Here is a 14,264-nt window from a genome sequence, read left to right on the forward strand (position 1 = left end):
ACCAGTCAGAACGCTCTCCGCCGGACATCTGTAGAAAGTTGTCGGTGACATGCCCAATCTCCTCAAGCTCTCAACCACAAGTACTGCACAACATCTGAAAAAAGTAGTGAAGTAAACATATGGGGTGTTATCCAATAGTCCAGAAAATCCGCTAGTCCGGCACCACCGAAGGTCTGAGCCTGATGGGTTATCAGTTATTCTTCGAACATGAGATGGAAAGCAGTGCAGCAATGGGCAAAGGGGGTGGGCAGGGGGTGAGGCAAAGGGGGTGGGCAGGGGGTGAGGCAAAGGGGGTGGGCAGGGGGTGAGGCAAAGGGGGTGGGCAGGGGGTGAGGCAAAGGGGGCAAGCGGGGAAAGGGGGTGAGGCAAAGGGGGGAAAGGGGTGGGGGCAAGGGGTGGGGCAAGGGGGTGGGCAGGGGGTGGGGCAAAGGGGGCAAGGGGGTGGGGGCAAGGGGGTGGGGCAAGGTGGTGGGGGGGCAAAGGTGCATAAATTAACATAAGGGCGGGGCAAAGGGCAGAAATTAACATGAGGGCGGGGCAAGGGGCGGGGCGGGCCCGCTCTGTGGGCGGGGCCTGGCGCGGAGACTGACAGGCGCTCCGCCCCGCCCCCTCCCCGAGATGGCCGCCGCCGCCGCCGCCGCCGAGGCCGAGTCCCCGCCGCCGCCCCCCGGTGTGAGGCCGGGCCGTGGGCCGGGCCTGGGGGCTCGGCTGCGGGGCTGCTGCTGCTGTGTGACGGTGGAGCCGGCGCTGTTCATGGCCATGCTGGCGATGGTGCTGCAGGGCCCGCTCACCACTCAGTACATCTTCCAGAGAGTGAGCGCCGAGCTCGGATTCAGCGGCAACCGGAGCCGAGGCTGCAACAGGTCCCAAGGGCCCGAGGCCGAGCTGGAGCGGGTGAGGCCGCCGCCGCCGTCACTTACCGGTTCCTCGGGATAATCGATCACCGGTAACCGATTACTAGATAGTCAATCATCGGTAACCGATTACATGGGATGATCGATCATCGGTAACCGATTCGTCGGGATAATCGATCATTGGTAACGGATTACTAGAGGATAATCGATCATCGGTAACCGATTACTAGAGGATAATCGATCACCGGTAACCGATTACATGGGGTGATCGATCATCGGTAACCGATTACTAGAGGATAATCGATCATCGGTAACCAATTCGTCGAGATAATCGATCATCAGTAACCAATTACACAGGATAGTAGATCATTGGTAACCGATTCCTTGGGATAATCGATCATTGGTAACCGATTATATGGGGTGATCGATCATCGGTAACCGATTATATGGGGTGATCGATCATCGGTAACCGATTACTAGAGGATAATCGATCATCGGTAACCAATTCATCGAGATAATCGATCATCAGTAACCAATTACTAGAGGATAATCGATCAACAGTAACCGATTACACTGGATGATCGACCAACAGTAACCAATTACTATAGGATAATCGATCATCAATAACCGATTACATGGGATGATCAATCATCGGTAACCGATTACACGGGACGATCGATCATCAGTAACCGATTACTTGGGGTAATTGACCATCAGTGATCGATTACATAGGATATCGATCTTCAAAACTTATTATGTGGGATAATCCATCATCAATTACACAGTACAGGCTGCAGAGACTGCAGACGCTGGCATCTGGGGCAAGAAAGAAACTACTGGTGGAGTTCAGTGGATCAGGCAGCATCTGTGGAGGCAAATGGATAGTCAGCAATCCAAAATGACAAAACATCAACTATTGGTATTGGTTTATTATTGTCACTTGTACCGAGGTACAGTGAAAAACTTGTCTTGCAGACCGATCGTACAGGTCAATTCATTACACAGTGCAGTTACATTGAGTTAGTACAGAGTGCATTGAGGTAGTACAGGTAAAAACAATAACAGAGTAAAGTGTCACAGCTACAGGGAAGTTCACTGCAAGTAGACAATCAGGTGCAAGGTCACAACAAGGTAGATTGTGAGGTCAGAGTCCATCTCATCGTATAAGGGAACGATTCACTAATCTTATCACAGCAGGATAGAAGCTGTCCTTGAGCCTGGTGGTACGTGCCCTCAGGCTCCTGTATCTTCTGCCTGATGAAAGAAGAAAGAATGTCCCTGGTGGGTGGGGTCTTTGATTATGCTTTTGATTATCCCTCTGCCTCCACAGATGCTGCTTGACCCGCTGAGTTCCTCCAATAGGTTGTTTTTTTGTAGCCGATCGTGAGTAACTGATTACACAGGATAATTGATCATCAACGCACCATTGCGAGTTGTTAATTATGCAGGATGATTGATTATCAGTGACCAATAATCATCCACCACAGGTGATTGACAGCCAACAAGTTAATCAATAAAATAAATGTCTAGCCAATCAAATTAAACTGCAGAATAGAAACACAGAAAACCTACAGCACAGTTCAGGCCCTTCGGCCCACAAAGCTGTGCTGAACATGTCCCTACCTTAGAAATTACTAGGCCCTCTATTTTTCTAAGCTCCCGTGTACCTATCCAAAAGTCTCTTAAAAGACCCTGTCGTATCAGCCTCCACCACCGTTGCCGGCAGCCCATTCCATGCACTCACCACTCTCTGAGTAAAAAACTTACCCCTGACATCTCCTCTGTACCTACTCCCCAGCACCTTAAACCTATGTCCTCTTGTGGCCACCATTTCAGCCCTGGGGAAAAGCCTCTGACTATCCACCCGATCAATGCCTCTCATCATCTTATATACTGTACCTCTATCAGGTCCCCCCCTCATCCTCCGTCGCTCCAAGGAGAAAAGGCCGAGTTCCCTCAACCTGCTTTCATAAGGCGTGCTCCCCAATCCAGGCAGCATCCTTGTAAATCTCCTCTGCACCCTTTCTGTGGCTTCCACATCCTTCCTGTAGTGAGGCGACCAGAACTGAGCACAGTACTCCACGTGGGGTCTGACCAGGGACCTATTTAGCTGCAACATTACCTCCCGGCTCCTAAATTCAATTCCCCGATTGATGAAGGACAATACACTGTGTGCCTTCTTAATGTGGTCGTATAAATTAATAAATCATTAAATCAGCAGGTTATTAATGGAATCCATAAACAAAACAAGTCAGTGCAGAATATTCAACCAATACCAATTAATATAAAGTAATAAAAGACGAAGTAATCAAAGTGGACTAATCCATACATACCTGAAAATGATTGCAGAACGAACAACACAGTGATTAAGTTCTGAATAACAAGTAAATAACCACAAAGTACTGATTACCTGCAGTATCTATAAAGAATGCAGAGTCATCAATAAATATATACTAGCACTCTAATTTATAGTGTCTGTAAAACATTCCATGGTGTACCGCAGAGTGTTTCCAAACAAAACCATGGCTAAGGGGAGTTTATCCATCTGTGGCTAATTAAGGATTAATACTGCATGAAAAGGATAGGTTTCTAAGTAGTGGGTCAGATGTAGGAAGCAGCATTGATTGCAGGGTAGCATTATGGAGCAAATAAACACTTCTGATAAGGATCTAGGAGTTCTGGCATAGGAGACTGGCAAGGGAACAACAGGCAGTTAGGAAGACAAAGGTGGTTGTGGCAGAAGATTAAGAATGTCTTGCTGAGATTGTACTTCTTAGCGAGGCAGCTCCCTCGGGAACGAGGATGACTCAGGCCACTGGTTTTATCCCTGATGAGACGAACAGCAGACTCTTCCACCGGCAGGGCAGGAGAGGGTGGACGGGTGGGTACTTTGTGAGGTAGTCTGTGCCTTTGGCTGCTTACACAGGGCCTCAGTGTGCTCTGGAAGCATGGTCTCTGCGTTATCGTCACCATCCCGAATTCCCCTTCTCCATTTTGAGCTGCCATGGGCCAGAGGTTCCCAGGAGTTGGTCAGTGGGGATCTTGTATCTCTTCAAGGGGTGTTTGAGCACATCCCTGAATTTTTTCCTCTCTCCGCCTGGTAATCTCTTCCCGGTAATGGAGTCATAAAGTCATACAGCACAGAAATAGGCCATTTGGCCCAACTGGCCCATGCTGACCAAGCTTCCCATCTAAGCTAGTCCCATTTACGTGCATTTGGCCCATATCCCTCTAAACCTTTCCTATCCATGTCCCTGTCCAAGTGTCTTTTAAATTATTGTTAATGTACCTGCCTCAACCACTTCCTCTGGCAGCTTGTTCCATATACGAACCACCCTCTGGGTGAAGAAGTTGCCCCTCAGGTTCCTATTAAATCTCTCCCCCTCACCCTGAATCTGTGCCCTCTAATTCTTGATTCCCCAACCCTGGGGAAAAGACTGTGCACATTCACCCTATCTATGCCCCTCATGGTTTTATACACCTCTATGATATCATCTACGCTCCAGTGAATAAAGTCGCAACCTGTTCAACCTCTCTCCATAACTCAGTCCCCTGAGTCCCAGCAACATCCTCATAAATCTCCTCTGCACTCTTTCCAGCTAAATGGCATCTTTCCTATAGCAGGGCAACCAAAACTGAACACAATAGTCCAAATGCAGTCTCACCAATACCTTGTACAACTGCAACATGAAATCCCTTTGAGTCCTGATGAAGGGTCTCGGCCCGAAACGTCGACTGTTTATTTCCCTCCACGGATGCTGCCTGACCTGCTGAGTTCCTCCAGCACTTTTTGTGTGTTACTGTGAAAGTACTACCAAAATGCAACACCTCGCACTTTTCCGAATTAAACTCCATTTGCCATTCCTCGGCCCACTTCCCCAGCTGATCAAGACCCCTCAGTAATTCCAAATAATCATCATCACTGTCTGCGACACCACCTATTTCGTGTCAGAGCTGGGATAGTGCAGGGCTTTGATGGAGCGGTGTGTGCAGTTTATTAAGGTAGTCAGGGTTGGCTAACCCAAGGATCTACTGGAGGGAGTGTTCTGAATGTTATTTTGTGATTTCCCTTGTAGGAGGTAGAGGCAATGACTTCACACTGGAACCTGTACATCAACATGGGGGGTTTTGCTGTGGGACTTTTCTCCGTGACCCTGCTTGGACCATGGAGTGACCGTGTTGGACGCAGGCCGATCCTGATCGTGCCTGCCCTTGGCTTGGCTCTGCAGTCAGCGATCTATCTCATCGTCATGTGCCAGGAGCTGCCAGTTGGTTACTTTCTGATCGGTCGCCTACTGAGTGCCCTGATGGGGGATTTCAACATCATCCTGGCTGGATGCTTCTCGTACATCGCCGACATCAGTGACAGGCAGTCACGCACGATCCGCGTGGCCATGTTGGAGTCATGCCTGGGGATCGCGGGGATGTTTGGCAGCATAATCGGAGGGCAGTGGAGCAAGGCTCAGGGCTACACCAATCCGTTCTGGCTAGTGTTGGCACTGAACCTGGCCACTGCAGTCTACAGCTTCGCCTTCATCCGGGAGTCTGTGACTGCCAAGCGACCGGCCAAGCTGTTCACCATGGAACACTATAGGTCGGTGTACCGCCTGTTCTCCAGTGGCAGGCTCAGCCTTTGGCTGTATGCACTCTCACTCTTCATAGTGGTGACCGTGCACTTTGGAGTGAAGGACATTCTGATCCTCTTTGAGCTGAGCTCTCCTTTGTGCTGGGGGTCTGACTGGATTGGATACGGATTGGCACTGGAGCACCTGACCTACCTGAGCAGTCTGTTGGGACTGAAGGTGATGCAGCCATGCATTGGTGACAGTGGGATCGCCGAGATTGGCCTGCTGTCCAACATGGCGGGCTTGGTGGTGTTTTCAGTGGCTGCAACCAGCTCTCTCATGTTCACAGGTATGTGCACTGGCCTGCGATCTCACGCGCATTTACCAACATCCCCCCCAAGCGCACAAAAATGCCCCAGGCGTTTCATGTGAACTTTATCAAACACAGGGAGATGTGAGAGCAGACCTAAGGTTTGGGCAAAGGGACCAACTTCAAGCAGTAATAAAATCAAAAACTGCTGGAAACACTCAGCAGATCAGGCAGCATCTGTGGAGAGAGAAATGGTTAATGTTTCAGGTCGAAGACCCTTTGTCAGATAGTTTTTAGCAGTATCTTAAAGAGAAGAACAGAGAGGTTTAAAGAGGGAAATCCGCAGCCCAAAGGTTAAGTTTGGCAAAGGACAAGAGGCCGGATTGGAGACCAGAGACTTCAGGGGGTGAAGCTGATTCCTCAGGGTGGCGAGGATGATGGAGGGACGAGGATGAGGATTTTACAACCATGTTGTTGCTTAACCAGTAGGTTGGAGAGCCCAGCGACCGATGAGTGGACGGGCCTTGGAGTGAATTAGTTACGGACAGCAGAGGGTAAGCCGGAGTGTAGAGCAAGTGAAGCTGGCTAGAGGTACACGGGATAGTTAAAACTGGAGGTGAAGGTATGGAGCATCACACAAAGCACTGGAGGAACTCATCAGGTCACCAGGGACTGTCCATTTCCCTCCACAGATGCTGCCCGACCCACTGAGTTCCTCCAGCATCTTGTGTGTTGCTCCAGATTCCAGCATCTGCTGTCTCCTGTGCCTCTGTGAAGGCATGGAAGTGGTGACGCTGGGTGAAGTTACAGAAGGAGGGAGTCTCGGTTACCTCACAGATACCTGCGCTAAAGACCATCCCAGAGTCAGATTTGACATCACAGTTGCAAACTGTTTGGTTTAATTTCCAGCATATGACAGGGGGAGGTGGAGTCTGAAGATAGTAATTTTACTCTTTCCAGCTTTTAGTTGGAGTAAGTTCTGCTCATCCGGTTGTGGATGTTGGAGAGGCTGTCCCAGGGGTGGTGGTGAGCGGGATCACACTGCACCTGTGGAAGGTTATGTGATTTCAGACAGGGTTTCGGGAAACATTGGAGAGTGCCAGGGACAGGCTGAGAGGGAGCAGTGCAGGCTGTGGTGGAGAAGCCCTTACAGATGGTTCTGTGGTGCTAACCCAATCGATAAGGATGTAGTAGACAAGGGCAGGGTGATGTGGTTAGTGGAGTCAAAGGCCAGGAAGGAAAGAATAAATTACCCAGGTCACAATCTGTCAGGTTAATCCAATACAAAAGTGACAGAGCTGGTCCGGGCCACTGAGGGAGGAGACAACTCACTTTTGTACGGGTGAATCAGCCCAAGAGAAGCATTGGGCTGATTCACCGAGACATCACCTAGACATCGAGCTGGAAGTTCGAGGTTAACTGAGGTATGAAATCAAAATCCAACTTGACCATGACCATGTCCAACCAAGCCCAAGGATTCAGTACTTTCCACAGCCACCCAACACGATCAGGTTTGCAAACAACTCAAAGAAAGACCTGCTGTGCTGTACGCACGTTGTTCTTGATCAGGAACACAGGACACATGCAGTAATGGTCCTGATGGGATGAGGTATTGAACCAGGCTGGATCCACACCTCGACCTGACCTGACCCCGAAGGTTTTATCTGACCTGACCCATTCGGGAATGTTCAATCAGAATGTATACCCGACCCGTAGATGCTGGCTGTTCCATTGTGGTCGGTATAGAGAGGTGGTTATAATCACCTGGGGGCTGGGAAACAACAGTGCTGCTTGAGCATTAACACACACCAGTGCCTCCCTTCCAGGAGAATAACATTCTTTAGCACAGGTAATATTCTTGATAGCAATGCCCTCCTAGTACACATTATGATGGGTTAACCATGTTGTGCGAGTACGTTAGTAACATATAACAGAACAATGCTTTAACTTAGCAATATTCTGGATCTATAGCACTGTTCTAGCATAGAGGCAATCTGGAACAGTTGTCTCGTGTAACTCTAGCACTGCAGTTTACTGGGATATTGAAACTGTTCCAGATAACTGGTGCACTGGTACAGTGAGGTTGGAGATTGATCGAGTTCTGTGCTGCCATTCCAGCTCGGTGTTGTACAATGAAATGGCTTTAGAAAAGTAATTGTTATCTTGGCGTTACTCTGACCAGCACTCCAGTCCACTGATGGAAGTTTCAGATGGAGACACCGAGCAGTGTTACTCTTGTTGTGGAATGGCTGCTTCACGATGATACCTCACTGCATTAACAAGCTCACTTCCCCCTTTCCCAGGATACGGGCTGCGGTTTCTTACTATGACTTCAACTCCGGTGCTCAGAGCCAAGATGTCAAAGTTGGTGGAGGTGACAGAACAAGGTAAGTTCAGGTGGATACAGTGGCTTGTATTATGATTTACCTGCCGAGAATAGAAATCCAAAAGCTGCAGATGCTGCAAATCTGAAATAAAAACAAAATGCTGGAAACAGCGACTCAGCAGGTCGGGCAGCACCTGTGGACAATTTCTCTTTCTCTCCCTGCAGAGGCTGCCCGGTCTGTTGGCTATTTGCTGCCCTTAAATCCACCGAGGATGGTTCATTAGGCCCAGATCACTTATGTTGAGGTGGTTAGCAGTTGTGCATACAGACAAGGATTTGGTGAGATGGTAGAGGGATTTACAAGGATGTTGCCAAGACTGGAAGGTGGTGGGTATGAGGAAAAGTTAGATCAAGTGGGATTATCTTCACTGGAATAGCAACGCCCTTGTAAATCCCTCTACCACCTCACCAGACCCTTGTCTGTATACACAACTGCTAACCACCTCAATGTTATTGGAGTAAACGAGGTAGGGTAAGGGGAGATGTATGAGGGGCCTCGGCAGAGTAATTAGGAAGGACTTGTTTCCCTAAATATCGGGGTCAAAAACCGGCATCAGAGATCAGAAGTAATTGGTAGAAGGATTAGAGGGGAGTTGAGGAGAAGGATTTTCACCTGGACGATGGTGGGGGTTGGGAACCCACTGCCTGAGAGAGTGAGAGATGCAGAGACCTTCCCCACATTTTGATGTGCACTTGAAGACCCAGTGCTGGCAGGTGAGATTAGGGTAGGTGGCTCGTTTTGGTTCAGCATGGATTTAGTGGGCTGAATAGCCTCCTTCTGATGTCAGTTTTCTGTGATGTGTCATTTTCAATCTGGTCACTTGAACTGAGTCAGATCTAGGATCCTTGCTTTATTCAGCCCAAAAGCTTAGAGGGTGCACGTATTGAGTGACGGAGAGTAACCACATGCTTGTGTAATTCCTCCAAAGAAAGACATGTCCAGTGTCTTTCATAGCTGCAGAACGTCCCAAAACACCCGGCAGATAATGGAAATTCTTTTGCTTTTGTCCTCATAGCTTTAAGCCTAGCTTTAAGGCGAGAGAGTGAAAGTTTAAAGGAGATGTGCGAGTAAGTTTTTTACACAGGGAGAGTTGGGTGTCTGGAACACCCTGCCGGGGTGGTGGTGGAAGCAGATACGATAGTGGTGTTTAAGAGGCTTTCAGACAGACTCATGAATGTGCAGTGAATGGAGGGATATGGACCGTGTGCAGGCAGATGTGATTGGTTTAATTTGGCTTTGTGTTCAGCACAGACATAGTGGGCCGAAGGGCCTGTGATGTACTGTTCTGTGTTCTGTGTTTCCCACTAACCCTTCGACTAATTACTTTCAATCTCTCATCCTAGGTTTTTGACCCCTGAGTTTAGGGAACAGGTCCTTCCTAATTACTCCATCTAGGGCACTAGGTCCTCCATAGTGACTGCAGGGCTGGGGTACGACATCCTTGCAATAACAAGCTCCCACAAAAGGCTTCCACAACAACCCACCAGGTCCTTTGGTTTAAAAGACATTTGGACAGGTTCATGGACAGCAAAAGTTTGAAGAGATGTGGGGCAAATGGGACAAGCTCAGGTAGGCACCTTGGTCAGCATGGACAAGTTGGGCCGAAGGGCCTGTTTCTGTGCTGTGCAACTCTATGACTCTAGCATTGAAGGAAAGACATTGCCTCTCCCACAGTGCGGCGCTCCCTCAGTACTGCCCCTCCCACAGTGTGGCGCTCCCTTGGTATGGCACCCAGCAATATAGCTCTCTCAGTTCTGCAGTCCCCTAGTACTGCACTGGAAGTGTCAGCCTCAGTACTGGTCTCGTGACCGGATGGTGTACAAGAGTGTCGAACCCACTGATTCCCAGCTTGCACCTTAACCTTGGATGGTTGGGGAGGTGGAACCTTTGCTGCCCCCTCTATATTGTGCCCTCAGCATATTCTGATCAATCAGATGAATGATTGCTGTGTAAGTTGTTCCCAGATCAAAGATTAGCTTCAGATTGGAGATGAGCAATCAGTATTACCTTATTTTGGGAGGTGTATTTCCTAAACATCGACAGCAGTGCTGTTATCCTTGGCTGTAAAGCACTAGAAACATAAAATGTAATCCTTAATAGACATCGAAGGAGCAAAGGTTAGTTGGTTTACAGCCCTGACCTTGTACTGGTCGATAACGAGCTCATAAAACACAGGTCTGCTGAGAATGCCAAGTGTCCCATGAAGGGTGTGGATTGGAGAGCGGTGGCTCTCTCAACACCAAGGGGGGAATTGGTCGGATCATGGGTCAGGAACTGGGGCAGTCAGCTCCTCTGCAGAACAGTGAGAGTGCTGGGCTGGGGTCATTAACAGGCTGCCTTGGAGTGTTTGGGATTGTTTCAGGAGAACAAAGACCATCTCCCCACTGCAGGATTACATCGAGGGGGAGCCAGGAAGGACCTTCCAGAACTCCTGCCGTCAGTGCACATCCAGGGGGCCGACTGTGTCAGTGGCAGCAAAGCCCACCCTCTGTCACATTGTCTAGATCCATCCACCTCAACTTACCTGGCACTTTGCATCTCTGAGACCTGACTCTCCCAGTATGCTCCTGGCTGCTTCCCCCACACTACTCCCTGTTAACACGGGGTCGTTCAAAGCTCTGCTGCTGGTGATCCCACTCACACCAAGTCATGTTCCAGCATCGCTCCATACTGTCCAACCCAGCATGAGTTGAAATCCCTGTGGGGCCTTGAAAGCTCTGTGGGGAGAATAAAATGGGATTAATGTAACTAGGTGGTTGACGGTCGGCACGGACTCGGTGGGCCGAAGGGCCTGTTCCTGTGCTGCGTCTCTCTGTGACTCATTGGGTCTTTTTCCCCATGGCTCCCGGGCTTAGTGAGCTCTTGATGTCTTTAATGTTGAATAATGAGAAGGCCATTTGGCCCCTGCAGCTCCTCCCTCCTGCTCTCAGATCATGGCCATTCTGTACCTTAAGTTCATCTCCCCATCTTTGTAAACCTTACTATCCAACTAAAGTATCAATCTCCGAATGGAAATCAGGTGACCCCCGCGACACGGCGTTCAGGTAACGGACATTCACCCTCACGGAGCCACAGTCACGTGGCCAGCTCTTGCACCAGCCCGGCCTTTACCAGCAGGTCACCACACTTTAACCCATCACCCCCCGAACTCCTCCTACACCACCTTCCTCCCGTGAACCCAATACTTGAATCCCATCCCTTTCCCTGATATCCCCACTTCCGAAACACTTTCCCAATCCACGAGCCTTGCACTTCGGAGCAAATGCCCAGCAGTCGAAGAGCATGGCAGCGCTACACCGCAAGACATCTGTGCACTTGTCCTCAGACTAGGGAGGGCACGGCAAAGGGGAGACTTGGCTGTGACTTCCCACCCGACCCATGCTGTGATATCCAAAGCCCCACTGTACTGAGTGACTAAAAATCGACAGCATTTCTTGTTCCTTTGGCACAAGCCTCGTCTGTCCCCCAAGTCTAACATTGGCCCTAGTTGGCAGTGGGTCACTTTGTCATCACTGATAAAACATGTGAGAGAAGTATCCCATAGGGACACGTCTCCACATAACATGGGATTCAGTGGGAAGAGGGGGTTCACATCACAGAAAATCATGACACAGATGTTTTTCTAGGAAGACGACCCTTCCATAACACGGGGGTCACCTGTACTCAGTAGATCTCCTGCCTCAGCTCAGGGAAAGTATTGCAGATTTCCACACCTTGTTCTCTGCAGAGATTCTTCCTGATCACTGATAAACAGATCAGTCCCAATATTAAACTTCTGCCCCCTTAATCCGGACTCCCAGACCCTGACCCATCACTGCACCCTGTGTGGGTTTGACATGTATGACTGAATCCATGGTAGTGCAGCCTGCTCAGTAACTCCAGGGAAAGAATCAGAAGGAGCTCTGTTTGAGACAGTTCTACTCTCTCTCTCTCTCCCCAGGAGCACTGTTCGCCTCAGTGGCGTGTGTGGAGAGTGCCTGCTCACTGGCATCCACAGTGGTCTTCAGCTCCTTGTACCCTGCAACCCTCTACTTCATGAAGGGATTTTCATTTCTCTTCGGTGCAGCTTTACTCCTTGTTCCAACAGCGATTATTGGGTAAGGCAGCTCGGCGTGTGGTGGGTCGTTGGGTGAGGCAGCTCGGCGTGTGGTGGGTCGTTGGGTGAGGCAGCTCGGCGTGTGGTGGGTCGTTGGGTGAGGCAGCTCGGCGTGTGGTGGGTCGTTGGGTGAGGTGGGTCGTTGGGTGAGGCAGCTCGGCGTGTGGTGGGTCGTTGGGTGAGGCAGCTCGGCGTGTGGTGGGTCGTTGGGTGAGGCAGCTCGGCGTGTGGTGGGTCGTTGGGTGAGGCAGCTCAGTGTGTGGTGGGTCATTGGGTAAGGCAGCTCGGTTTGCTCGTGTACCACCAAGCTGGTGTGTTAACTTCTGCACCCCATTTGCTTATCTCTGCGATCCCATTCTCAATTGCACGATCCTCCCAGTTTCACCACTGAGGTTTTTGGCGCACCTTTCTCAGTTTGGGCTGAGTGTGCAGTAAGTACTTTATCAGTGCCCTGTGGTAGGAACCTTCCATCTGCACTTTTAGTGCCTGTCATTAGACCAGAACTGCTGCATTGTTATCAAGAGAAGAGCACTACAAGAATAGAACAGTGCTGTCAGCAGTCAGGAATAGCCCATCTTGGGGCAATCAGCACTAGTAACTTCCTCTGAATTACCTGGAGCAGCCACACCCATTCACAGCTCGAGCACCTGGGCTGTACCCCACGTTAGGTGGGAGCACCGTACAATGAGAAGGCGGAGTCAGTGGGTCCTGCCTGGGAATGGATTGCACTGGGCCACTGGAGTTGTGAGGTAGTGGCTCTGCCCTCGAGGTAAGTGCCTTTGCCCAAAGTTATCCCAGGGCTCCCTCTACACTGTCCCATCACACACTCCCAGGCCATGGAGTTAGATGCAGATTAAAGCTCTCGCTGTACCCTCTGATGACTCGCTCCCAGGGCTGGGACACCATGGGTTGGATGCTTCTTGCCACTATCTCTGGATGTCTGACGTTGCACCTGTAAACAATTTGTTTTATCCTTTAGGATGCTGGCGTGCAGAGGGATGGAGCTGCAGTACCGCCGATTTGAAGACCCTGCCCGAGACGGCCCCCTTAGCACAGGCTGTGACTCCTCCATTCAGAGTGGGTGAACCTCCTGGGATCTTTCTCAATTACCACCCCCCCTCCCAGTCAGTGTGGGCGAACCAGCAGCACCTCAGATCCAAGCGGATCTGCCCCCCCCACCCACCACGTCAGCTTACTGAGAGATTTTCATCAGAGAATGATACAAAGGGAGGCCCTTCAGCCCATCCCCCCCATGCCAGCTCTCTGCCAGAATTACCCAGTAGTCTCCCTCGTCTGCCCTCTCCCACATTCTTTGCACTGGAATGTTTATCCAGGTTGCCTTTGGAAGGTGCAGTTCAAACTGCTTCCACCACCCTTCATAGTCAGGTCACCACTGACTGCAGAAAGGGATTAACCACTGCTCTCCTCGCTGACCGTACTCTGTGCCCTTGAATCACTGACCCTCATAGAGTCATACAGCACGGAAACAGGCCCTTCGGCCCAACTCGTCCATGCCGACCACGTTGCCCACCTGAGCCAGTCCCATTTGCCTGCACTTGGCCGATTTCTCTCTAAACCTTTTGTATCCACGTAGCTGTCTAATGTCTTTTAAACGTTATAACTGTACCCGCCTCTCCCACCTGCTCCTTCCAGCGGGAACAGATTCTGCTCCAGTCAGAACACCTCTTGTGTTTTCCCCAAGCCTTCTAACTGTCAGGGAGGCGATACACCACCCCCCCCCCCATGTGCTCCCCACGATCTGTGTTAGCCTTTGCTCAGAGATTAAGTGCCAGGCTTCTCTGGAGGAAAGGACAGTTTTAATATCTATAGTATTACAAATGAATTCTGTTAAATTTCAGGAATTACCAAAAATTAAGTACTAGAAAATCACAATTTTTTAAAATTTATATTTGACTATAATTTTGTTGCTTTGGAAAAGGCGGGAAAATGTGTGTTGTGATGGTTTTCTTGTCATGTACAAGGAAAGAAAGATGTTGATGTGTTTTTAACAGCAGATGCTGCAAATAAACTGACGCTGGGCACTGCCGAGCT

At 49.9% G+C, this 14,264-nt stretch overlaps 1 protein-coding gene across 1 annotated transcript; it reads left to right on the forward strand.

The window, feature by feature from the left end:
- Positions 1-600: 600 nt before the first annotated feature.
- On the forward strand, positions 601-14,261 carry LOC127581262 (proton-coupled folate transporter-like). The gene is made up of 5 exons (XM_052035469.1): positions 601-894; positions 4,931-5,768; positions 8,033-8,116; positions 12,057-12,213; positions 13,192-14,261. The coding sequence occupies exons 1-5, from the start codon at positions 619-621 to the stop codon at positions 13,295-13,297; spliced, it is 1,461 nt and encodes a 486-aa protein (XP_051891429.1). The 5' UTR covers positions 601-618; the 3' UTR covers positions 13,298-14,261.
- The last annotated feature ends 3 nt before the right edge of the window (positions 14,262-14,264 follow it).

Source organism: Pristis pectinata, chromosome 21 (assembly GCF_009764475.1).
Source record: "Pristis pectinata isolate sPriPec2 chromosome 21, sPriPec2.1.pri, whole genome shotgun sequence".
NCBI classification, from domain to species: Eukaryota; Metazoa; Chordata; class Chondrichthyes; order Rhinopristiformes; family Pristidae; genus Pristis; species Pristis pectinata.